The 25,221-nt window shown below is 41.4% G+C and overlaps 3 protein-coding genes across 14 annotated transcripts in view; 2 read left to right on the forward strand and 1 right to left on the reverse strand.

Annotated features, from left to right (window-relative positions):
* KMT2E (lysine methyltransferase 2E (inactive)) overlaps window positions 1–8,333 on the forward strand; it is a 122,007-nt gene extending 113,674 nt beyond the window's left edge. For all 3 annotated transcript variants that reach the window (XM_050925279.1, XM_050925270.1, XM_050925289.1), the window contains 3 exons: window positions 4,092–4,180; window positions 4,542–4,633; window positions 6,067–8,333. In XM_050925279.1, the coding sequence (XP_050781236.1) occupies window positions 4,092–4,180; window positions 4,542–4,633; window positions 6,067–7,572 (1,687 nt within the window). In that variant the 3' untranslated portion in view covers window positions 7,573–8,333. The remainder of the gene's footprint in view (window positions 1–4,091; window positions 4,181–4,541; window positions 4,634–6,066) is intronic.
* A 2,179-nt stretch (window positions 8,334–10,512) lies between these two features.
* SRPK2 (SRSF protein kinase 2) overlaps window positions 10,513–25,221 on the reverse strand; it is a 330,809-nt gene continuing 316,100 nt past the window's right edge. For all 8 annotated transcript variants that reach the window (XM_050925633.1, XM_050925651.1, XM_050925644.1 and 5 more), the window contains one exon: window positions 10,513–12,569. In XM_050925633.1, coding sequence (XP_050781590.1) covers window positions 12,385–12,569 — 185 coding nt within the window. In that variant the 3' untranslated portion in view covers window positions 10,513–12,384. The remainder of the gene's footprint in view (window positions 12,570–25,221) is intronic.
* Window positions 13,587–25,221, forward strand: part of LOC127035900 (uncharacterized) — a 52,569-nt gene continuing 40,934 nt past the window's right edge. For all 3 annotated transcript variants that reach the window (XM_050926125.1, XM_050926136.1, XM_050926146.1), the window contains exons 1-2: window positions 13,587–14,004; window positions 18,601–18,732. In XM_050926125.1, coding sequence (XP_050782082.1) covers window positions 13,758–14,004; window positions 18,601–18,732 — 379 coding nt within the window. In that variant the 5' untranslated portion in view covers window positions 13,587–13,757. The remainder of the gene's footprint in view (window positions 14,005–18,600; window positions 18,733–25,221) is intronic.

Genomic DNA, 25,221 nt, shown 5'->3' on the forward strand with positions numbered 1-25,221 from the left:
TCTCACCACCACCATTTTTGTAAAAACCCTGGAGTCTGAGGACAGGCCAGATGGGAGTGTTCGGTACTAATGTTGTATCCTGCCATAGGCAAACCTCAGAAGACTGCAGTGACACTTTATGATGGGAGTATGGAGATATGCTTCTGCTAGATCTACTGAAGTTAAGAATTCTCCCTAGGACAGGGATAGGGTCTCCATCCAAAACTTGTTTTCTTACCCACTTGTTTTGAGCCTTTTGAAATGGAGAACAGCTCTGATTCCACCCCCCTTGCGCTTCTGTACAATGGCAAAGATGGAGTAAGAACCAAGAACACCTTTCTTGTGAGGAAACACTTTCTGTCACTTCCATATGTAGATGAGATATTTTGTTCTGAATCAGATTGTTTTAACGTGGTCATTGAACTGGGTGAGTGGATGAAAAATGGATGTGGTAGAACTTAATATTTTCAGATTCTGATTAATTGTACATTTTAGTATGTTAGAAAATAGTGAATAATACTGGTTATTTACTAGATAATTAACTTTTTGCTCTTTATTTGTGTCAAGCTATATTTGGATTGTAACTAAAATTTAATTAAACACACACGAGCATAAAAATTTATTTTTATTAAACAAAACAACCTTAAATGGTTGGAGTACATCAACTTCATTGTTATTCCATGAGCTGGAGAGTAAACCAATTTGAGCTCAGGTAAAAAATAGGACTATGAAACCATTCAGGTGAGCTCAGTGGATGATTTTGATGAGAGATATGATGGTGTCTCTGGGACTCAGAGGTCAGATCCCAATGCCTGTGATGACTTTGCTAGTCTCTCATACCTAGTAGGACAGCCTCTGGGTCCCCCCAGGGTCAAGCCCTTAATGCAGCACATGACATTTTATGCCATATTTATAAAACTTGACCTCAAAAGTCAGACTTTTCATTCTTTATACAGAAAAAAGTTAAGTCAAAGTTTTTGATAGCTTCATGGATGTTTTAAGAGATTATAAGTAGTTTAGGACTTAACATATTTTGTATTTAAATTCATATTTCATTTAAAACAGGTTTATTTTTAAAAAGAAAAACTTATAATTTTAAATTTTTAAAAATCACTTATTTTTATCCACCCTGGTCGGAGCCATACGTGGCACCTGGCTGATGAGCTGGAAGCCATGGCTTGAGTTGCGAACCTTATTGAATCCATTGAGGTATCAGCTATAAATGCTTTTGCTAGGGAGACTCTTTAAATTTGAGCCAAACTCAGGGTGATCTCTGTCCTTAAGGGCTTTGAGATCTTCCAGCCAGGAAGGAGATGCTCTTGCAAAGCAAGTAGCTGCCCGGGATGCTCAGATGGTGATAGAAGAGGCTTCAAAGCCCATCTTTCTATCCATGGCTTCCTTAGGATTGAATTCCTCCACTAGGGAGGATGCTATAGTGCATCATCCTTTGGTTCTTGAACATTATAGAGCCCGAGATTGCTCTTGTTAACATGCTTGCCCTTATCAGGCTTGTTCCATTAATTCTCCTTCACTTCCTTGAAGGAGGAGGTGAAGGGCTGTTGAAGCCTTAGGAGGATTTTGAAAGGTGAGGTTTATTTTCAGGAGTCTGCTCAGGTTTCAGATCCAGACAGCTCACCTTCTTCAGTGGGGAAGGAGGAGAAGGCAGAAGACTTTATCTCGTGAATTTTTTGTGCTTTTTTCTCTTTTTAAAAAATCTTTTTAGTGTCTTCTGGAAGTGTAAAAGCTCTGCTGCAGCTTTGGTGAGGCCTTTTGTAACTTGCCTTCCTTAGGGCTTGGAGCCCTCTTGAGAGGTCGGTCTCAGAATCCTCTCCTATTGGGTCCCATTCCCCCTTGGAGTGGGGAATTTTTTGTCAGATTCCACCTGGTTGGCTCAGGAAGGAATGTTCTGTACAATCCCCTGAGTCGAGTGGGCAGAGTTCCCTTTTTGCTTTTGGAGTTTCTTCCTGCTCTGCACTCTGGGGTTCCTGGTCCATTTTCCCCCCGTTGGAGTCGCAGTTGCCTTGATGGGTAGAGGACCTCACTTGCCTGTCCAGCTTGTAGCCCTGGGACCTAACACAGTTAGGGACAGAAGTCTGGGTGCAACTCACCATCTGCTTGCGAAGCCTACCTTACATATAGAGCACTACTTGGATTTGACTGAATGCTTTCTTGGCTGCTTAGCCGGCAAGGAGAGACTGCAGTGGAGGCTCAGGGAGGGTTAACTGACCCAGGGAGCAGGACGAAGAATGAACAGGAGGGAGAACACTGCCTCCACTGCCTAAGAAAACTGGACAGAAAAGTTAAAATAGGAGAATGAGTGGGAGTAAAAGAAAGCACTATTGTCTGCTGCTGTGGAGGCGGAGTCTGGCAGCAAGCAGGAACAGAGGAAGTGTTTACCAGATCATGTGGTGCTATAACACTAATCCACCTCCAAGAGCTGCAGAGATAGCAGAGCAACTGAGATATCCAGAACTCTGGGAGATGCTGGGCTGCAGAAATAGAGTGATGGGGGAAGAGAAAACAGGATAGAAAGAAGTACTAGTCTGAACACTGTATGTTGCTTAATTTTCCCCCCATTAAGCATTATTAGAGACCTTACAGTATATTTTCAGGACTACCAACCAGGTCTACAGGGTTATCTTACAAACCTAGCAAAGCAGACAAATACTGCTTGGTGATGGCAGAAGAAACCACTGCTGACTCCGGAGTTCAGATCCAAGGAACAGGTTTAATTCAGCATAGGTACAGAGTGCCACACCCTAGTGATCAGTTGAGGTGTGGTTGGTCAGTGATCTCGCTGAGTATATATAGACAAGGCTATACACAGACAAAGGCAAAAACTTAAGTCTGCGTACACCCTTTTATACCCTGCTGTCTAGCAACACTCCTCTTCTTTGATTCATTATATAATAATGATTAACAATATTTATGACCAAATGTAAGATTCCACAATACACATTAGGTTATATAAAGTGTTTATCTATTTTATCAATAACATAACTATCAATCTTAAATATTTGACAACGACTTTCTTTGTTTATCCTGATTATATTTGGTGGGGACATTGTGATCCCTCATTGATAATTCATCCTTGTTCTGCACTCAAATATTAGGGATGTTTCAAGAAGAGAAATAACAAGGGATACTTAGTAAGTCAAAAATGGTATTTTGCACTCCTCAGAAAATGGTTATTCAAAAGTTTGATGAACCATACTAAACTAAGTTTAAATTTATATTGATTATGCATTTGCTTAATGTATTACTAATTAGTATGTGATATATATATGATCCATTAAATACACTTAGGCCTGTTCATGTGGTACCTAATGATTAATTCATCTACTTACAAGACTTAAGAAACCAAATGTTTTTCAGAAGCCAACAAGACCACTGTAGAGTAATGCCATATATTCATCACTGGTAACTAATCAAAACATTTTACAATGCAGAGGAAGAGTTCCAGTATTGTCCACTGCCCCTGCCAGGGCTTGGCACTGCTCTCAACTTTAGCCCATATGACTTGGACACTGCCCAAAAAAAAAGACCTGTGCTCATGTAGCACCTTCGAGAACTGCTTTACAAATGACAATGAACTAGTCATTACATCACCCTGTGTGATATTATCTTCTCCATTTGTAAAACGGAATCACAGAGCACGAGGCCTAAATTTTCAGAAATGTCCACCAACTTTGAATGTCCAGTTTGTCAGTGGCAGAGCATCCTTCCCTTTCTCATCCATGTAGTTTCTGTTGTAAGAAAAAAGGATCCCAATCTCTCTTCTCTTCATATTAACAGGAATTCTGTTAGCTCTAACTTCCTTTTCTGTTAAGATGAACATGTTGCAGAAATTGTTGAACTTAATCCATTTTTAAAGTGAGAGAATCTACTAAAATGAACAGCCTAATTAACTGATTACATTGATGTAGATAGGAACATCCTTTGTCTTTTGTGTATACTGTCTATACAAGAGCAGGTGAGTTTGCTACATAGTATTCTTGCCCAAACAGCTGCTCTCTTGTCCTATATTTGAGTGTAAATTATATGCATCCTGACATATGACGTGTGGAATTAGACCTCTTTAATGTAAAGAATATTTTGTTTGTTTTTTAAAGGACTGCTTCAACGTCAGTGGAACAAGTGAGGGAGCGAAGTTATCAAAGAGCTTTACTTCTCAGTGATCATAGGAAAGACAAGGACAGTGGTAAGTTGGCTTACTATCAGTCCAGAAAATGGATTCATTGAATTAATCCACATAATAGTTCTTAGCCATTTTTTAATATTATGTTTGGATCTGCTTCATCTGTAGGGTGAGAATCACTTTGTAGTCCATACTCACCATCTCATTCAAATATCATTCCTCAGTTGCAACTTAAGGTCCTTTATTTCACTGAAAAATGGAAGATCAGTAAGCAGATGACCTCGTATCATGCTTGCAGTGTTGAATCGTATCATTTAGAACTTGAAAAATAGTTCTTTAGAGTTGAACATAAACTGTTTAGTAGTAGTGTTTCCAAAAGTCTTGTTTATCAAATTGCTACATTTTACTGTGTTTTTGTTTGTAGACCCTGATCCTGAAAATCCAGAGTCCACAACTGAATGTCCGTCCCCAGATACTTCTCAAAAGACTTGCAAGAGTCCTTCAAAAGCAAGCAAGGTAATACTGTGTGTGTGTGTGTGCGCGTGCAAATAAGACGCACGCAGCACTGATATGTAGTTCGATTACATTAGGATGTATAGGTATGTAGTACATTTGAGAATGCCTTTCTTGATTGTTTGAAGTGCTTTTCACTTAAGTAGTTGTCAAGAACTTTTTTCTTTTACCTAATATACATCTGTGTTGAATATGAGCGGCAGTAACTCTAGCCAAATCTCAACCATGTAATATGCCACGTAAGACATTTTTCATCTAAAAATCCAAGTAAAAAGTTAAACTGCTTTCATTCATGATAGGAATTCTCAATTGCAAAGGACTTGTCAGCACTAACACACACATTTAGGATCCTTATACCTTAGCATAGTACAAGTGGTATTGTTTGTCAAGATTTTCCGATAATTCCAAAGAATAACCAGACTGATTCATCTGTTTTTTATGCTAATTCTCTGAAGTATGAACAGATAAAATCTATTCAATTATTATAGATCACAGGCTCACTGGAATATTTTGGCTTTGTCTCAGTTCAATTAAAATTTGGTATGTGTTATGGTAGTGACGAAAGTCACAATTGCAGTGATTTTGGAGACAAATTGTTTCAATGTTTTGCATTTCTATTTAAAAAACAAAATAGATCACTATATAATTTTACAAGGAATCTGAACTCTAATCTACATGCTCAAATTCATCCTGAAAATAAAGTGTCAAATTTTTAACAGTGAGGGTAATTAACACTGATAGGAAGAAAGCTGTGTAGTAGCTACTGGCATAACATTAAATGGAGGAATTCAGGTTGTAATGTGTAGTCCGTTTGTTCACATTATCCCGATTTGAAGTTTGATATGAAACCTGTAAATTATTTTGTATAGAACTTGAAGGAAATCCCTTAGTATCAGCAGTCTAGGGCTTTTATAAATAACATAGATTATAAGATATTTCAAGTAGTGACATCTTCTCGGGTGTGGTTTTTGTTTTTGTTTTAAACCTGTGACACTTTGTATGCTGTATAAATAATAAGCTTCAGTGCATTTTGGTAACACTTAATGGTAGCATTATCCTCATGATGAAGAGAGCTTAGATTTCCAGCTGTATCTATTCCCCCTCCCCCCCCAATAAGGAACATACATCCTGTGCACCTGCCAAAGGGAAACAAAATCTTTTTGATTTCTAAAACACTTACTTAGTGAAAGTTATTTTTAAGAAACAGTGGTTTTTAATACATCTCTGCCTCGATCTAACGCTGTCCTCAGGACCCAAAAAATCTTACCATGTTATAGGTGAAACCATGTTATATCGAACTTGCTTGATCCACAGGAGTGCACAGCCCCGCCCTCCCCGGAGCACTGCTTTACTGCATTACTTCAAAATATTTTAAAATACACCTCTACCTTGATATAAAGTTACACTGACTTTGTTCTTTCTCTTCATCTATCTAGCCTTCTTCACCTGGTCCTGTAGTTTCAGCACCGTCAACTGGGAGAACATCCACAAAACCAGATTCTCACTGGGAAACTGCAGTTAATACTCCAGAGGTTGAGAATGTGAATAATCCAAAATCTGAGCTGCAACAAAAACAACTGACAAATAATGTCCAAGTACTTTCAAAAACTCACCCATCTCAGTCACATTTGCGTAGTTCAACAGAGCAACTTTCCCATTCACAAAAGCTGCCTTCTGCACCTTTGAAACTGCATTGTCCCCCTTCACCTCATGTAGAAAATCCTCCCAAGTCATCTACTCCTCACACACCTGTACAGCATGGTTATCTTTCACCAAAGCCTCACTCACAACAGTTAGGGTCTCCGTACAGACCTCATCATTCACAGTCACCTCAAGTTGGAACACCTCAGAGAGAAACACACCGAAGTTTTTATCCAGCAGCACAGAACCTTCAGCCTGGTAGTCAGCAGCAGGCTAGTGGACAGTTGTTCACCCAGGCACCTTCAGGACAATCTTCAGCAACTTATAGTCAGTTTAACCAACAAAATTTGAACAGCAGTGCACCGCCCCCACCCCCTCCCCCACCCCCTTCTTCTTCTACTTACTATCAAAACCAGCAGCCCTCTGGAAACTTTCAGAGTTATAGTCAGTTAAAGGGTAGCATACCCCAACAAACTGTTTTCTCCTCTGGACCAAATCAAGCACTTCCTGGCACTACAGGCCAGCAAGCAGTTCCAGGACACCATGTAACTGCAGGGCATTTTTTGCCATCTCAGAACTCCAGTATTCATCATCAGACTTCAGCATCTGCTGTTCCTCCTCCTCCACCACCACCACCTGCTCCAGGACCTCATCTTGTACAGCAGCAAAGTTCCCATCAGCAGCATTCTGTAGCACACATAGTAGGTCCAGTTCATGCTGTGGCAGTAGCCCCTGGATCACACATTCATTCTCAAGCTGCTGGTCATCATTTGCCACCACCACCTCCACCTCCAGGTCCTCTACCCCACCATCAGCCTCCTCATTCCACAACAGGGCATCAAAGTCTGCAAGCACAACACCAGCATGTAGTAAATTCAGCTCCTCCACCCCCACCACCTCCACCTTCCAATGTTTTAGGCTCTGGGCATCACCCAGCATCAGCACAAGGGTTACATCATCCATCACATCAAGGACCCCCACATTTTCCTTCAAGTGTATCTTCCTATTCATCACAAGCCCCACATCATACAACTTTGGGACCTGGACCTCAACATCAGCCTGCTGGAACAGGACCTCACTGTCCACTACCAGGTCAAGGTCCTCATATCCAACCTCAAGGACCAAACAGTATTCCAACACCTACAGCTTCAGGATTCTGTCCTCATCCTGGCTCTGTAACCCTTCCTCATGGGGTGCAAGGACCTCAGCAGGCATCTCCAGTGCCTGGACAAATTCCTATTCACAGAGCACAGGTGCCACCAACTTTTCAAAATAATTACCATGGTTCAGGGTGGCATTAAAATGGGACCCTTGCTCCTAAACATTTTAAAAATGTTTCTGTAAGATAAACTGTGTATATTTCATATGTACCTGTTCAAGGTACTTTTTAAAGCTTGTACATGATACTTTGTATAAAAGCAAACACCAGTGCTCTTTCATTGTATTCTTTCCATTTTTTTTGCTTTTTTTAAAATTCCTGAAAATGTGCTGTTCAGCCAGTATTAGGTATTTCTTTTTATTTTGTAAGTGAACATTCCAGCAGTTTTTTCTGGCAGTAGATTTGATGCTGCATAATCTTTAAATTTTATTGTTGCAGTTAAATTCATTTAGTGAATGTTTTCTATATTACTTTTTATACATATGTAATTAAATAAGTACACTGATAGAGATGGCACGAATAGGTTTTTCATTTTCTCCTGTCAGCAGTTCTTTGTGTGCATATAGCTAGAAAACAATGCAATACAGATTTTTTTTATAGTTTGGTGTGGACATGACTTTTGTTTCATCAGTTATTTGCAGAAATGTAATTTAATGTATAGATTGTTTCTAATATCTCTGACAACTGCTGTAAATAGTGTATTTCTTTTGCGTGTAAAATTGCTTAAGGCTTCTTTCATTTGATATAGTACTGTACATAATGACAAGTCTCTTTTGCAAAAATGTGTGATCTTTGTGGAAGTAGTACAGTATATGATCTTTAATTTTTTAATATACTGTCACATTGCAGCACTGGTTGGGCATTTTAATTCATGTTAATAAATCACAATTATGTCAGTTTTAACACTCTGTTCTGAGGGTTGTGTATTTAAGGAAAAGTAAGGTTATAAGTGACTGTGTGCAGCTATTTAAAGTCTGCCAGGATTGTGAGTGCTCTAATTAGAAGTGATGGTAGTAATTTATTTCCTCTTCAAAAATAATCTGTGTTCGCATTTTGTGGACATTTTATTCCTCCTGCATGAAAAACTGACTGAGGAAAGCTGACCAATTGCCTATTCCATCTGTGAATCTGTCCATTAAAGCAGAGGTTCTCAAACTGGGGGAACATGAAAAGCGTTAGGGGACGGATGGGGAACTTGCTGTGCACATTCAGAGCTGGATGGGCACATAGCAACACTGCCAGCAGCAGTGCAGAAGTAAGGGTGACAATACATGCCACTCTTAATTCTGTGCTGCCTTCACAGCTACCAGGTGCCAGCCAGCAACTGCTCTCTAGCTGCCCAGCTCTGAAGGTGGGGGATGTAAACTACTACAGACACAAAGAGGGGGCAATGATGAAATAAGTTTGAGAACCACTGCATCAAAGGTTAGTGTGTTTTTTCCTGCTAATCTTAGTGATTAGAGATGAGGGAAAACTACTTGGAATATCAGTGTACTGTCAGTTTACTGAAACGTGTTAACATTATACGTGATAAATATTCACACAGTGGTACAGTTACAGACCAGATCCATACCAAACATGTTTCAAATATTGGTTATTCTGATCTTGAAGATAGACCACAGTAACATTTGCACATATTTTAGTACCTATCTAGGTATGTTTCCTATTCTAAAAGTTCAAAATAGAACTCCAACATGTATGGTTTGTCAGATTTTGTAAAATAATTCCTGAAATGCACAAAGTCATCGTTATAGTGCAGTACTTACAACAAATGACCTACCTACATTGCGAAGAGAAGACATTTCAACATAAAAATGAAAGATTTAGGAACTTTATTACCAAAAGAGAGGAGATGGGTATGTGTTTGTGGCTAAAGAATAACATGGAGGTAATAGACTTCACAAAAATGAATAAATACAGTCAGAAAATGTATTGTTAAAATGCAAATTCAGTGTTTTAATTTGACTATATATCTAGGATAAGATATCTGTATGGTAGCTAAGATTCGGCCACTATGCTTGAATACAGAATAAATGTGTGCACCAATTTTTATGCTACAGAACACAAAGACAAGCCTTTAATCATCTTATTAAATACCAGTCTGGTAGTAGGACCAATTATTTCAGATCTTAAAACTAATTCAGTTAGTTGGCTATATGTAATTTTACAGAAACAGTACAAGTTTAATTAGCCCTGTGAAACTAACTGATGTGTCAAGTAACTTTTCTACTGTAGCTGATTGTGGATGTTAAGTTTATTTAACATTAAATTTTTTAAGAATCAGGAACATCCATCAGTTTATAAAAAGCTAGTATATCAGACTGAGTAAAGAGGAACTGTCGCTTTGTCTTTATGTGCAACTGCTGCTAGTGAAAGAAGGCATTGGACTGGTAACAGCATTAGAAATTTATTTTCTTACTACTCCAGGAAAGATAATTCAGTTCCATTACTATTCACATCCTTGTTTTTTCTCCTGAGTCTAGCGGCCAAGACCATCAACTAATTAAACAATCAGATAGCTTACAGTCAACGCCAATGACCAGAGCTTTGTACAAATAACCTCCTTATCCCAACCCTATAGATCCACAATTTATTACTTTACTGTGATGTTCAAAGCCATTGCATTCATAAAATAAGTGAGTGGATCATTAGCTAGCTTGGAAGCACGAACGTATATTTTGTACAAGACAAAGTCAAAAATATTTTGTCAGTTTAAATTGAGTAGCTACAGCTTTTGAAAGAAATGGGTAAAAGACATCATAGTAAATGTCTGAATTGGTACTTTTTAAGTTACCACCATTGACTGAATGTTAGGATACCAGTAACTTCTGTAAAAATAGCTACATTAGTGCAAAGAGCTGTAATATACTGGAATATCTGGTCTGGTGCCTAGAAAATGACACGTTTTAAAGTAATATTTCAATTAAGTTTTTCTTTTCTTCCTGTATTGAAACTTTTTCACTTGTTGCAACAGGATGAACCTAAAGGCAACTCCACAGTGAAGCAGAAAATTTTACCTCCTGTCTTCGCGCTACCAATATTATCCTTGCTGCCTCTTTTATTTAAAAAAAAAAAAAAAAAAAAAAAAGGCTTTCCAATACGAAGTCCTTAAGTAGGTGGCTGCCAGTGCTCTGAAACCCAAATGTTAGCAGTGACAAATGTGGCTGAAAGTCTCTTGAATAGCATATTGTGTTGTACTCTAGCAATAGGTTTTAAATAATCTTCATTTTTAATTATTGGAGGTATACACAGAAGGGCAAAAAGCAAGCAAAGGTTACTTTAACTTAAACAAATTCTATGGAATACCATTTCTGAGTCTGAACAAGCAATGAGTTAACGGTTGCAGGTGCAATTTTAGCTCTAATGTATTAAGTAAAATATTTTCAGCAAGTATACAGAAAGTTTACAAAAGAATTGTTAACTGGCATTTCCAGTATGCTAGGCTGAAAAACCTACTGAGAAATGTGACTATCGAACAGTTGGATTTACCATTATCAAGCATTTGAATGACCAGCACAATGTCTGAAAAAACAAAACACTTTTAATTAGACAACTGCAAGCACCTCAAACAATTGGTTATTGTTACAACACAGAGCTATCTTCTCACAATCTAGTTATTGCAAAGGCATGTGAATAAATTTAAAACGGACAGTCAAAAAAGTGGCACCATAATTATGTAAAACCAGAAATAAACTTACATTCATCCCACTGACTTCTAAAAGAGGGCAAAATACATCTCCATATTTTACATTCTAAAATCTGCATTGCCTATGACTTTGGAGGGGGTGAATAAGCTAAATAGACTCAAACATTTACAATTTTGAGTGCAATCTACAAAGGGCAAACTAATTGCTATATATGTCAATTCATGGGGGCGAGGGAGCCAGTGCAATTTGTTTTAGGAGCATGTAAAGCTATGACTGGAATGAACATGAGCTGTTTCAAAAGTTTAATTATTTTGTCCTCTAAATTATATTTGCTTTTTGGTTGATCCTTTTTGTATCCCAAGCACATATTATCTGTAATCCTAGACAGAATATTTCTCATGCTCACTTTTAATCTTTTGGGTATAGTACAAATTACAGTGCTTATAAAAAGGCAACACCATATGGTACCATGTCTTCACTATCACATTGTAAGGGAAATTGCTATTTTCTCCTTAAAAGCACTTAAAATAGGCAAAAATTCTAAAAGGGAGTGCTAAATGATAATACATACTTTATCATTAGAAAGAAGTCTAGCCTTCCTTTAAAGTGCCATTTGTGGAATGAAGTCTTGTAAACCAGAGCCACTTTGTTTATAATCTAATGTACAGGAACTTCTACAAAATGGAAAGTTTACACAAATCCTTAAAGCAGCTTGAAGTCCGCTACATGCAATTTGTATGCTACAAAGCTCTTTAAACTTAGTAGCTTTACTCTGAAATCTGAGTCCCCATCCCATATTTAAATGGAAATAAACATTTACAGGGTGCATTTACATACACTATAATACAAGAATGATGTCCCTTTGTCAGAAAATAAAATTGTACAATTCCTTGCCATTTCTCAGTTCTGACTTGATAATGTCAAACTTGCAAATTATATAATACTTAGCTAAAATATTTCATCATAAATAGTTACAAAACCTGCCAAAACACAGAGGGGTGGGGGGGATAGTTTGTTCAAAAGTTTGACATTTGAATGCCACACAACACAAGAAATGATGCTTAAAAACACGTTAAGTGTTTTCTGAAGAGAGTGGGTCAGTAAACTACCAGCTGAAGACAAGACTACCCTTCCCCAAGAATACAGTGCACAAAAAGCAAAATGTCAAACAGTACCTCAAAGCAAAATAAAGGTCTGAGGATGAAGCCAGCTCACTTGTGATCCCGTTAAAGAATTTGTGACAGTCACCATTTAGGTCCGATGCACTGGAAGTGGTTGCTGGTTCAATGTTACATTTGAAGATTCTGCTAAGAATTCAACCATGGATGCCTAAGGCATTCTCCAGCTGAAGCTCGTTTTTCTGGAACCATTTCTAGCATGGGGATCAGGAAATCTGTGAACTGCGCAGCATCTTCATGAGGCCAACCATATTTTTCCACAAGCACATCAAAGAGGCTCCAAGGTTTTAGCTTGGTAATGTGCCGGAGTTCTCCTGCATATAAAAATGTTCTGTTAGCTCTCATTATCCTTTATTATTGTTCCGTTTCTCTTCCCACTGCCTGCTAGAGTAGTATGTTACTACAGTTCTCCCTGAAAATAAACCCATCCGGTGTTTTATTCAGTTGACAAAAATGTAAAAACCTTTTCTTAAAGCACATTCTGAAGGCATTATTTCCTTTGAAATTAGTATACTAGACCTGAAAACCACTGTAAACATACTTCCATTATATTCCTACCTTCATGCATTCTGCCTTCCTTTTATAAAAGAAAGCATGTACTTACAATATACTTAGTGATTCTGGATTTAAAAAAAAACCTAACCTCTCAAAGAAAAGCTAAATACAATTAGAGTGAATACTAATAAAATCATCTGCAACAGTGGAGGTTTCTAGTATCAAACACAATGAAATGCACTTTAGTTTGGTATCAATAGGTACAGTAAGTCCTATTGGTAACACTGTATGCAAAGACTATCTGAAAGAGTCATTAATCATTCATGACACTGAAGCAAATTAAGACAACACTTTTCCAGTTTATACTGGTGAGTTCCCTGAGTATTGCTATGAATATTACTATTTACAAAATGAGAATACCTTGTCTTTACATAAAATAGTTTTCATTGACTCTCTTTTGTCAAACTGACAATTATATATCATCAAAAAACAAAACAAAAATTAGAAAGCCCAGACTAAGAATTGACTTCACACACACATTTTTTTGGAACATTAGCAATTGCCGATGTGGTCACACAAACAACTTTAGCTCTGTCCCTTCTCATACTATCCCAATACAGCTTCATATTCTTATTTATCCATTACTCAGATACATCACCAGTGACAAAATACACAAAATTTCTCTCAATAAATTTGTGTGATGGCAGGATAAGGTTTCTGACTGTTCCCATGGTCTCACTATGGAGGCTGAACAAAGGCTGTTTGCATACTCCCAACATTTGGATGTTTTTGTAAAATGGAGCCTGAATTTGACGTAACAAGCCTCAGGGTTAGTGCATTCTGCGGAAACAATAACATTCTCTATGGGTCTTTGGCTGAGGGGTAGATACGGTGATCACTAACTCTAGGTAAAAGTTTTCTGCAAGAAATTCCACTAGGACTTTTTAAATGTTTTAAGAATTGCTCAGTGACAGGTATCCATCCCTTCTGCTGTTCCAAGCTCTGACATGACTGGCAGAGCTTGCAAGCTAATCAGGAATGGACCCCATTTTTTCCTAAACTGTCTTGCTTCCTCATTTCTATTCTCCATACTAACTCCTTTTCCCTTCGCTTCTCCTTCCAGAAAAAACCTACCTGCATCTCCTAGGGTTTCCCACCAACTGCGCCCAGCCTCACATCCTTTCGCACATGGACCATGCACACTTCAAAGTGTGTATCAAACTGATGTGCATGTATTACCCATGCATCAAACTGGTATGTACTATCTAACTTGTGTGTATTATATACACTTCCAACCACATACAGATATCTATGTACGTGCTTTTGTATTCTCACAAGAATACTGTTAAATAGCTACGTGTTCTCTTGCAAAACCTAGGACAAGCTCTTCTACTCATTAGGGATGCCCGAGGGGTTGAAATTTGAAGTTTTTATGTGAATGTTTCAGAGATATGACAAGTCAAAGTAGTATTAGGAAAATCTATGAAAAGTGAATAATAGGACATTTTAGAGCATCCTTCAAATGCCTTGTGATGGGCCCCAAGCTTGCCAGAAATATTCTGCCCAAAAACGAGCTGTGGCCCAGGATTATTTTAGTTTTGATGAAGTTAGGAAAGAAAAAATGATGTTGAAAACTGGGTTTGTAACAGGACTGGCTTCAACTTTAACTACACCCAGACCATCACCTGTCCAATAATTTAACGGAAACTTCTTCCCCTTCCTCTTCAATTGAGTCAGGCGTCAGCAACCTTTCAGCAGTGCTGTGCTGAGTCTTCTTTTATTCACTCTGATTTAAGGTTTTGCGTGCCAGTAATACATTTTAATGTTTTTAGAAGGTCTCTTTCTATAAATCTATAACTAAACTATTGCTGTATGTAAAGTAAATAAGGTTTTTAAAATGTTTAAGAAGCTTCATTTAAAATTAAATTAAAATGCAGAGCTCCCCCGGACCCGTGGCCAGGACCCAGGCAGCGTGAGTGCCACTGAAAATCAGCTCGTGTGCCGCCTTCGGCACTCGTACCATAGGTTGCCTGCCCCTGAATTAAGTAGTGATGAATGTCCAATTTAAACCCACAAAAAGTATGTTCATAATTAAAGCTGAAAAAAGAATTCCTAGAAAGGCAATCCATAACTGTAAAAGGCACGACAAATCAGCAGCAATAAAGCAGGGGTTTTATGTAACCATCTCACTGAAATTTCCTTGATCATGCACTTTTTCTTGAAAACACATACACTCCTAAAAACAGACTTGTTCAAAAGGTTTAGGATTAATTCTGGCAGGGCCATGTGCAGACACACCTGCCAGAAAACTCCTGTGTCACGCATCCCTAGCTGTACATAAGTTTTTGCACAGCCTCGGCTCCCCCAAATGTCTGAAGAGCTTTCTGCAAAAGGAGTAAGGGAGGATGTTCTGGGGCAAGGGTCCACCTGTTTTTGCATTATTCCTTTCCCTCCACTTCGTCAAAGAGCTAGTGGTATTTTTTTCACTAACAACCTCCAAAGGCATAGTCAACAGTTATGCTAGCCTAGCCAGCATTTTATGAAATAGATTTAACTCATGAGGAAATGTAGCCTTAGTAAATACCAGCTCATCCATGATTGGGGGAGGGGGAGGGGCTGAGACTCAGATCTTGAACAACACAAGGCTTTTTTCACATTCTATCCCAAATACCCAGTCATCTTTAGGAAAAAAATATCTACCCAAACTGTGAATGGAGAAGGAGTTTAATGGAGAGGGTACTGACCTCTTAAGAGGACGACGAGTGAGATGCCTGGCACTAAGGGGTGACCACACTGAGACCACTTAATATGGGCCATGATGAATAAAATCAATTTCATTAAAGTGTTTGTAGAACCCTAAAGGACAGGGGGCAATCAATGGGGATTGTCAAACATGTCATCAGATTTGACTGAAGACCTGATGCCTGCAGCATAAGAATCTCACTTATAAATAAATTAAATTTAATGGAGATATCCTATCTCCTAGAACTGGAAGGGACCTTGAAAAGTCATCAAATCCAGCCCCCTGCCTTTGCTAGAATGACCAAGTACTGATTTTGCCCCAGATCCTTAAGTGGCCCCCTTAAGGGCTGAACTCACAACCCTGGGTTTAGTAGGCCAATGTTCAAACCACTGAGCTATCCCTCCCCCGCTCCTCAGGTCCAAAAGATGGCTAGTGGAAGCAGCAACCCCAGGCTAAGTCAATGGATCCATCCCAACTGAATCAAAGCCTGACCAAGAAGGTTCCCAGATCCATGCACTGGCAACTGAAGTAGGAAGAGTCAGGGGGAGAAATGTAACCGCTGGAGCATGAAGATTCTAAAGATGATGACCTGCAAAGCCTAAGAGGTCAACACTCTCCAGAACCTCAGCTGAAACCAAAACAGGAGCTCGATAACAGTCTATCATCAGTACTGTGGGCAGAACCACCAAGAATAAAGCTCCTTCCAGACCCAGAGGACTCTAAGTCAGAGATAGAACTTTTCAATTTCTCACAGACAGACAGAAACTTAGCACTCAAGTCACTCAAGATCCATATGTAGGAATGGTTATGAAATTAAAACAATTAGTTTGGTTAAGAAAATAACGTTCGCTTTATGGTTTGTGGCTAGAAAGGAAAATGCCCCAGTCAGCAGATAAAAGAAAGCCTTGACAATCATAAGAGGAAGTTACTCACCTTGTGCAGTAACAATGGTTCTTCGAGATGTGTTCCCCTATGGGTGCTCCACTGTACTATTGATTGGAGATATTTGGTAGCAGTGTCTGTTCAGCCCGCACATGCTCTTTCCCTCCTTTGTGTTGTGCCTTGAGGCTAGTTAGCATTGCATAGGCAAACCACTTCTCTACCAAGAAGCCTCTATTGACAGCTCCAAAGTAGAGAGGAGAAGGGTGGGCTGGGGAGCACCAAGAGGGGAACATATCTCAAACCATCTTTACTGCACACAGTGAGTAATTTCCTCCTCTTCATCAAGTAATGTCCTTGTGGGTGCTGCACTGGAGGTGACTCCTGAGCAGGATCCCCAGTGGGAGATTGGGGCTTTGGAGTCGAGTCTGTTATGAATGGTAACACTGTGGAGCTGAAGATAGTGTCGGAAGCAGAGTCTCCAGTAATTGCAGAAGTGTTCTGCGAAGGTATGAGCAGATTCCCAAGTCACTGCCCTACAGATTTCCAAGATGGGAACATTCTTGAGGAAGACGAGAGAGGTGGAAACCAACCTCATCAAATGTGTGCAGATTATGGATGGAAGTAACACTGTGCGACTATGATAGCAGTGGTTAATACAATTAATACCGCATTCAGATGTAGTGACCCCATCTTGGAAAAGGTTCAGAAAAGGGCAACAAAAATTATTAGGGGTAAGGAACGGCTTCCGTATGAGGAGAGATTAATACGACTGGGACTTTTCACCTTGGAAAAGAAACAACTAAGTGGGGATATGATAGAGGTCTATAAAATCATAACTGGTGTGGAGAAAGTAAATAAGGAAGTGTTATTTACTCCTTCTCATAACACAATAACTAGGGATCATCAAATGAAATTAATAGGCAGCAAGTTTAAAACAAAAGGAAGTATTTCTTCACACAATGCACGGTCAATCTGTGAAACTCCCTGCCAGAGGACATTGTACAGGCCAAGATTATAACAGGGGTCAATAAAGAACTAGATAAATTCATAGAGGATAGGTCCATCAATGGCTATTAGCCGGATGTACTGGGACGGTGTGCCTAGCCTCTGTTTGCCAGAAGCTGGGAATGGGCGACGGGATGGATCACTTGATGATTACCTGCTCTGTTAATTCCCTCTGGGGTACCTGGTATTGGCCACTGTCAGAAGACTGGATACTGGGCTAGATGGACCATTGGTCTGACCCAGTATGGCCATTCTCACGTTTGAGACCCATTTGGAGAATCTTTGGGCCGATATTACTGCGCCTTCTGACTTTTCCACAATGAAGAGAAAAAGATTAGAAAAAGGCCTTTTTTCTGTCCAGATAAAAAGCTAAGGCTCTCCTAATATCTAGTGTAGGCAGTATAGCTGCCCGGATAGAGATGAATCAGCTGGTTTATGCGAAAAGACAACATCACCTTGGGGGTGAACTTCAGATGTGGCCTAAGAGTAGCCTCACCTTTAAAGAATACTGTGGAAGGGGGTGGGGGAATGCTATTAGTGCTGCTATCTCCCCTATTCTCCTCATCAAGGTGAGGGTCACTGGAAATGCCATCTTCATTGACGGGTATGTAAGTGAAGAAGTGACCATAGGTTCAAAGGGCAGTCTAGTCAGGCTCTTTAAAACTAGACTTCGATCCCATGTTGGGGTGAGGTGTCCGGTTTGGGGATAGAGGTTCACTATGCCATTGAGGAATCTCTTTGTGGTTGGATGGGTGAAAACCAAGTATCCCTCTATTTGCTGAGGGAAAGCTATTATAGTTGCAAGGTGTACCTTTACCGAACTGAGGGATAGCCCTGACCTCTTCAGATCCAGTATATAGTACAATACCACAGGGAGGGTGGAAGACGTTGGGTAATTTGTCTGGAATTGCATCAAACCTGAAACTTAATCCACTTTGCAGGTAAGTGTGTTGGGTAGCCATTTTCTACTGTGTAGTCACACTTCCTGCACCTCCTTGGAACAGCAGCTCTCTATGTGCTGGAACCATGAAGGAGCCAAGCCTTGAGCTGGAGGATCCGCAGGCTGGGATGGAGAGTTTGTCCTTTGTTCTGAGAGAGGAAGAAAGGCGGGAAGGGGATTGGTGGACATATCGCCAGCTGTGTCAGGTACAGGTACCACATCTGTCTCGGCCAGGAACAATCAGTATGACATTTGCTTTTTCTCTTTTTATTTTTATCAGGACCTTCAGCAGCAGGGGGAATGGGGGAAGAGCGTGCAGGATGCCCTTGTCTAATGAGGCAAGGAGAACATCCTCTAATGAGTGTTTCCCGGTGCTGGCCCTGGAGCAATAGAGTGGACATTTCCTGTTCAGGTAAGTAGCAAACAAGTCTATCGTCGGGGTCCCCCACTGACAGAATATACTGTGGAGCACTGTTGGGTTTGTTTCCCACTCGTGATCATGTGAGAACTTGTGACTGACACTGTCTACTGTTATGTTCTGCGATTCTTGTAGGTAGGCTGCTGATAAGGAAACACTGTGGCAAACACACCATTTCCATAGCTTTAGTGCTTCTGTGCACAGGAGGATGATCTGGCTCCCCCTTGACAATTTCTGTAACACAGGAATACTACGTTGTCTGTCAGAATTTTTGTGTGTGTACTTCTGATCAGTGAAAGAAAGTGAGCACAAGCATTTCTGACTGCTCTGAGTTCAAGGAGGTTGATATGGAGAGTTGTCACTGTGGGCAATAACTTCCCCTAAGTCTTGATGTTGTTGAGATGCACTCCTCAGCCAATTAGGGATGCATCCGTAATCAGAAGTAATGTTGGGGGAGCTGTGTAAACAGGACCCCTGTACAGACATTTGTTGGATCTTTCCACCAGTCCAGGGAGCGTCTAACCTGGTAGGGCATCAAGAGAGGTTTGTCTAACCTGTCTTTCTTTGGTCTGTTTAAAACTACAGCCAGAAAACCTTTTTTTTCTTTTCTCCTTTCTGGTTGTGGAGAGAGATTGCCTAAGGCAAGGCCATTAAGTTTAACAAGGGTCTTTTGTTAAACAATAGGACTCCAGCTGTGAGTCAGCTACACCAGCAGAACATATTTGCATATTAAAGGGTTTTCTTTTGTTTTAATGTAAACATGAAAGATTAGGTAGAAGAAGTTAAAAAAGGCACTGTTGCTAGGCAACCCCAAGCAGGCAGCAGAGGAACAGCATTTCAGGCAGTAAACAGAAGAGGGCGCACCAGCACAAGAAAGCAGGAACAATGAGCACCAGTGCAGCAACAAGCAAACTAAAAATAGCTAAATTAAAAGCAATAAACAAACACAACGAACATAAAAGACGAATGGAACTAATTCAGGCAGAAATGGCCAGGGAAGAGGCTGCCCTCAGGAGAGACATGGAGAAGCAACAAAAAGAGATGGAAAAGCAGCAAAAACAGCTGGAACTAAAAGAAAAAGAGATGGAGCTCCAGAGGGAAGCCCACCAGCAGGCCATGGAATTAGAACAGGCTAAGCAGCAGAACACAGCCAATCCTAACAACACTGCACCAGTTGTTGTTCCACATCCCAAAAAATTTCCCACCTACAAGGCAGGTGATGACACTGAAGCCTTCTTAGAAAATTTTGAAAGGACCTGCCATGGATACAGCATCTCTGAAGACCAGTACATGATAGAGCTGAGGCCACTGCTCAGTGGACCCTTAGTGGAGGTGGCGGCTGAAATGCCTAAGGAGAACATGAACGATTATAAACTTTTTCAAACCAAGGCCAGATACAGAATGGGGATAACACCTGAGCATGCCCGTCGGCGGTTCAGAGCCCTAAAATGGAAACCAGATGTGTCATTCCCCCGACACACATACCACATTGCAAAGAATTATGAGGCCTGGATATCAGGAACAAAGGTTAACAATATGGACGAGCTGCATCTCCTGATACAAATGGAGCAGTTCTTAGATGGTGTTCCTGAGGAAATAGAGAGGTACATCCTAGATGGGAAACCCAAAATGGTAACTGAGGCGGGGGAGATTGGAGCCAAATGGATGGAAGTGGCAGAAAAGAAAAAAGCTACTGTCAAGGGGAGCGAATACCTGAGGGGGCACACCGACAATAAACCCTATAACCGAGGACAGCCCAAGACCCCACCTACAACCCAAGGAAAGCCACAGACACCCTATTCTTCCACCTCACCAGTCTCCAGTAACCCACCTCGGCCCAGTGACCAGTCAGCTAGACAATGCTTTAAATGTAATGAACTGGGACATATAAAGACCAACTGCCCCAAGAACCCCAACCGAGTGCAGTTCATTGCACCACCATCACACCAACGATCCCCAGGCCCAGATGCCTCTCAAATACCCTTGGAGCGAAGGGAAATTTTGAGAGTGGGTGGAAAGCTTCGCCGCGGTTTGCTCTCGCGTTCCGCGAACCACCGTGCAAACCGCAGGGAAGGAGACCTGCTTGTTCGGGGAACGCGAGAGCAAACCGCAAACTGCATGGAGAGACACGGGGGCACAAGTGTCAGCTATCCACCAATCCTTAGTGGACCCCAAATTCATCAACCCAGAGGCCCAAGTGACAATTTACCCCTTCATGTCACAAGCTGTAGACTTGCCTACAGCTGAACTGCCTGTCCAGTACAAAGGCTGGTCAGGAATGTGGACTTTTGCAGTCTATGACAATTATTCCATCCCCATGCTACTGGGGGAAGATTTGGCCAACCAGATAAAGCAGGCCAAGAGGGCGGGAACGGTTACACGCAGCCAAACCAGGCAAGCTTCCAGACCCATTCCTGTTCCTGAGCTGTCCACAGAGGCCCCGTCTGTGTTACCAGAGACCCAGACAGACATAGTGGACCCGGATCCCCTACCAACGACTGAAACAGCCACAGTGCCTCCAGTCTCAGACCAGGAACTGGAAAAGCAGCCAGCACCAGAACCAGCACTGACGCCAGCGCTTGCAAACCCATCTTCAACCCCAACGCCGGAGGGTGCCAGCGAGCCTGAACTGGCAGAAGCATCAGACAACCACACCCAAGAGGCTCAGCCAGAGCCTGAAATACCACCTGGTGCACCAGCGGAGAGTGGTTCACCAGCAACGAAAACAACCCCATCACCTACATTGCTTCCAGAGGGACCAAGCCCAAGTCCACAGTCTAAGGAAGAACTGGTGTCTCCAGCTTCAAGGGAACAGTTCCAGACTGAGCAGGAAGCAGATGACAGCCTTCAGAAAGCTTGGGCGGCAGCATGGAGCACCCCACCGCCTCTCAGCTCTTCTAATCGATCCCGGTTTGTTGTAGAACAAGGACTTTTATACAAGAAGACTCTTTCTGGTGGACACCAGGAAGACTGGCATCCGCAAAAACAGTCGGTGGTTCCAACTAAGTACCGGGAAAAGCTCTTAAGCTTAGCCCATGATCATCCCAGTGGCCATGCTGGGGTGAATAGAACCAAAGACCGATTGGGGAAGTCCTTCCACTGGGAGGGGATGGGCAAGGACGTTGCCAAGTATGTCCGGTCTTGTGAGGTGTGCCAAAGAGTGGGAAAACCCCAAGACCAGGTCAAGGCCCCTCTCCAGCAACTCCCCATAATTGAGGTCCCATTTCAGCGAGTAGCTGTGGATATTCAGGGTCCTTTCCCAAAAGAGACACCCAGAGGAAAGCAGTACATACTGACTTTCGTGGATTTTGCTACCCGATGGCCAGAAGCAGTAGCTCTAGGCAACACCAGAGCTAAAGCTGTGTGCCAGGCCCTAACAGACATTTTTGCCAGGGTAGGCTGGCCCTCTGACATCCTTACAGATTCAGGATCTAATTTCCTGGCAGGAACCATGAAAGAACTATGGGAAACTCATGGGGCGAATCACTTGGTTGCCACCCCTTACCACCATCAACCCAGTGGCCTGGTCGAAAGGTTTAATGGAACTTTGGGGGCCATGATACGTAAATTCGTCAATGAACACCCAATGACTGGGACCTAGTGTTGCAGCAGTTGCTTTTTGCCTACAGGGCTGTACCACATCCCAGTTTAGGGTTTTCACCGTTTGAGCTTGTGTATGGCCACGAGGTTAAAGGGCCATTACAGTTGGTGAAACAGCAATGGGAGGGGTTTATGCCTTCTCCAGGAACTAACATTCTAGACTTTGTAAGCAACCTACAGAACACCCTCCGACACTCTTTAGCCCTTGCTAAAGAAAACCTAACGGATGCTCAGGAAGAGCAAAAGTCCTGGTATGATAAACATACCAGGGAGTGTTCCTTCAAGGTAGGAGACCAGGTTATGGTCTTGAAGGCGCAACAGGCCCATAAGATGGAAGCATCATGGGAAGGGCCATTCACGGTCCAAGAGCACCTGGGGGAATCCCTTTGTTTTATGATTCACGGAGCTTGAATCTGTTTTGCCTCTGGGTGAGGGAGAAAGGAGAGGTGGAGGGAAGGGACATTCCTCCCTGTTTTAAGATTCAAGGAGTTTGAATCACGGTAATCTTCCAGGGTAACCCAGGGAGGGAAATCCTAGGAAAGGCATGGGTGAGGGAAAGAGTTTACTTTCCTTGTGTTAAGATCCAGGGGGTCTGGGTCTTGGGGGTCCCCAGGGAAGGTTTTGGGGGGACCAGAGTGTATCAGGCACTGGAATTCCTGATTGGTGGCAGCTTATCAGATCTAAGCAGGTAATTAAGCTTAGAGGAATTCATGCTGGTACCCCAACTTTTGGACTCTAAGGTTCAGATTGGGGAAAGATACAATGACAGATGCATACTGCTGACAGGGAAAGCCACTTAAAAGCACTGTAAACCCTGTTTGCAGGTGTTTTCCTTTCTGGGACTAAGCCTGCAACCTGGCCAGCAAGCTCCAGACAAACAAAAAGTTAAGTGATTTTTGGAGCTACCCATCTCTACCTCAGAAACAGCACTGCTATCCCCTGGTGGGCATGACAGGATTTTGTCAAGGCTTCATGTCTGACTACAAAGCAATCGCTGCACCCCTGTACTAGCTCCTGAAAAGGGAGGTGGGAATTGACACATCCCAGCATACCCAAGCAGTGTAAAGAGGTTTTAACACAAACTCCAGTTCTTCACACCAGATGATACAAAACCTTCTGCACTGTTTGTAGCAACCAGGGACACAGTCATTTCAGCTGTGTTAACTCAGAACGATCATGACAGGAAAAAAAAAAGTATTGCTTATGTTTACAAGGTACTGAATTGAGTTGAAAATTAGGATACCCCCCTGTGAAAAACATGTTTTGACACATTTTAGATATCTGATAGGGTTAGGACACACAAAACTGTTCACTGCTCAGACTCCCTTAAAGTATCTTTTTGACTAGTAAAATCAAAGATGGTACAGTGTCTAGTCCTAGATTGACACAGTGGTCCTTGCCACTGGAAGAGCACCAAATTGAAGTCTGTCCTCTGAAACAACCTTCACCTTTGCCTGCAGGACTGTTAATTGTGGTACTCCACATGAGTGTCCTGGAAAAGTGGCCCTCACTCCTATTATAACGTTAAGTGTGACACAGCAACTGGTTATGGTAACGCATAAGACAAGTTTATTAACTACAGAAAATATAGGTTTTAAGAGATTATAACTGATAGCAAACAGATCAAAGCAGATTACCTAGCAAATAAACAAAAACGCAAACTAAGCCTAACACACTAGATAGATTGGACATGTATTAGCAATTTCTCACCCTGATTGATGATACAAGCAGTCCACGAAGTTCCCATACACAGGCTAGAAATCCCCAGGCACCTCCCCCAATTCATTCTTTGTTCCTCAAGAGTTTTCAGGAGTTTTCTTGTGTGGAGAGTGAGGCCTGCCCAGCTAGGGGGGCTTTGGGGCACAGCAGTTCCCATGGCTCCCAGACTGCACCCCAGGCTGACAACCCATCACATGCAGTACTTAATTTAAATTCTGAAGGGCTGCAGCTTGAGGTTCTGACAATATATGTTGAAGGGTCATCTGAAAAAGGGACCCCAGTCACAGAATTTGCAGTTTGGGCTCCCTCGGTTTAGGCTGAACCTGTGCAGTGCAGGTGCAGTACACACTCAGCGCTGTATGTGGAATTGGCTGCTGGCGTGGGAGGCATTATCACTCTGTAAAAAAGAACAAGTACTGGCTGGTGCAATATGCTCAGACTCTCAAAGGATCTGTAATGCCTTAATAACATTCCTCCTTGGTGGAGTATGAATTTATTTTGCAGTGCAGATCACAAGCTTTTACGCTATCAAGCCCTTTTGTGCTATGTATGAAAACAAGCAACTAAACTGGGTAATTCAGTGGTATATGTGGTTAAAGTAAAAGCTTGTTCCAGACACAAGGAAGCGAGCAAGAAAAACAGCAGAGTCATGGAGCATTTAATCCCAGAAAAAACCCTGTTTCCAGCATCATGATGGGAAGGCCCTTACTACGTAATACAAATTGCCAGTGCTGCAATTGATCTAGTACGAATAGAATCAGGACCTAAAAGCAAGGGTTACATGCTACTCAGTTAAAACTGTTCAGGAGTTCCCAATACGAGAACATCAGAACTTGTGCTTTGCTTTTCAGGCTGTTGGTAGTGTACAGAGGCGGGTGTGATTGTGCTTGGAGAACGTGACTCAATAAAATGCAGAAACAACAATCCCAATCTAAGTATGTATTGAAATGACAGCTGAAAGTCCAATTCAGTTACGGTGTGAAATAAACAATGCTACTGGATATCACATATAATTCTGCAAGTGACCTGAGAACAAGCAAAAACAGGGTGACTGTGTAAGAACTGACAATCACAGCATCAATCCCTATTTAGGGAATAGTAACTTGAACTTTCTATATGTATATACTAGGTATAATGCATGTTTTGTGTTTCCTGTAAAATTTA

The sequence above is a fragment of the Gopherus flavomarginatus genome, chromosome 1 (genome assembly GCF_025201925.1).
Source record: "Gopherus flavomarginatus isolate rGopFla2 chromosome 1, rGopFla2.mat.asm, whole genome shotgun sequence".
Taxonomy (NCBI): domain Eukaryota; kingdom Metazoa; phylum Chordata; order Testudines; family Testudinidae; genus Gopherus; species Gopherus flavomarginatus.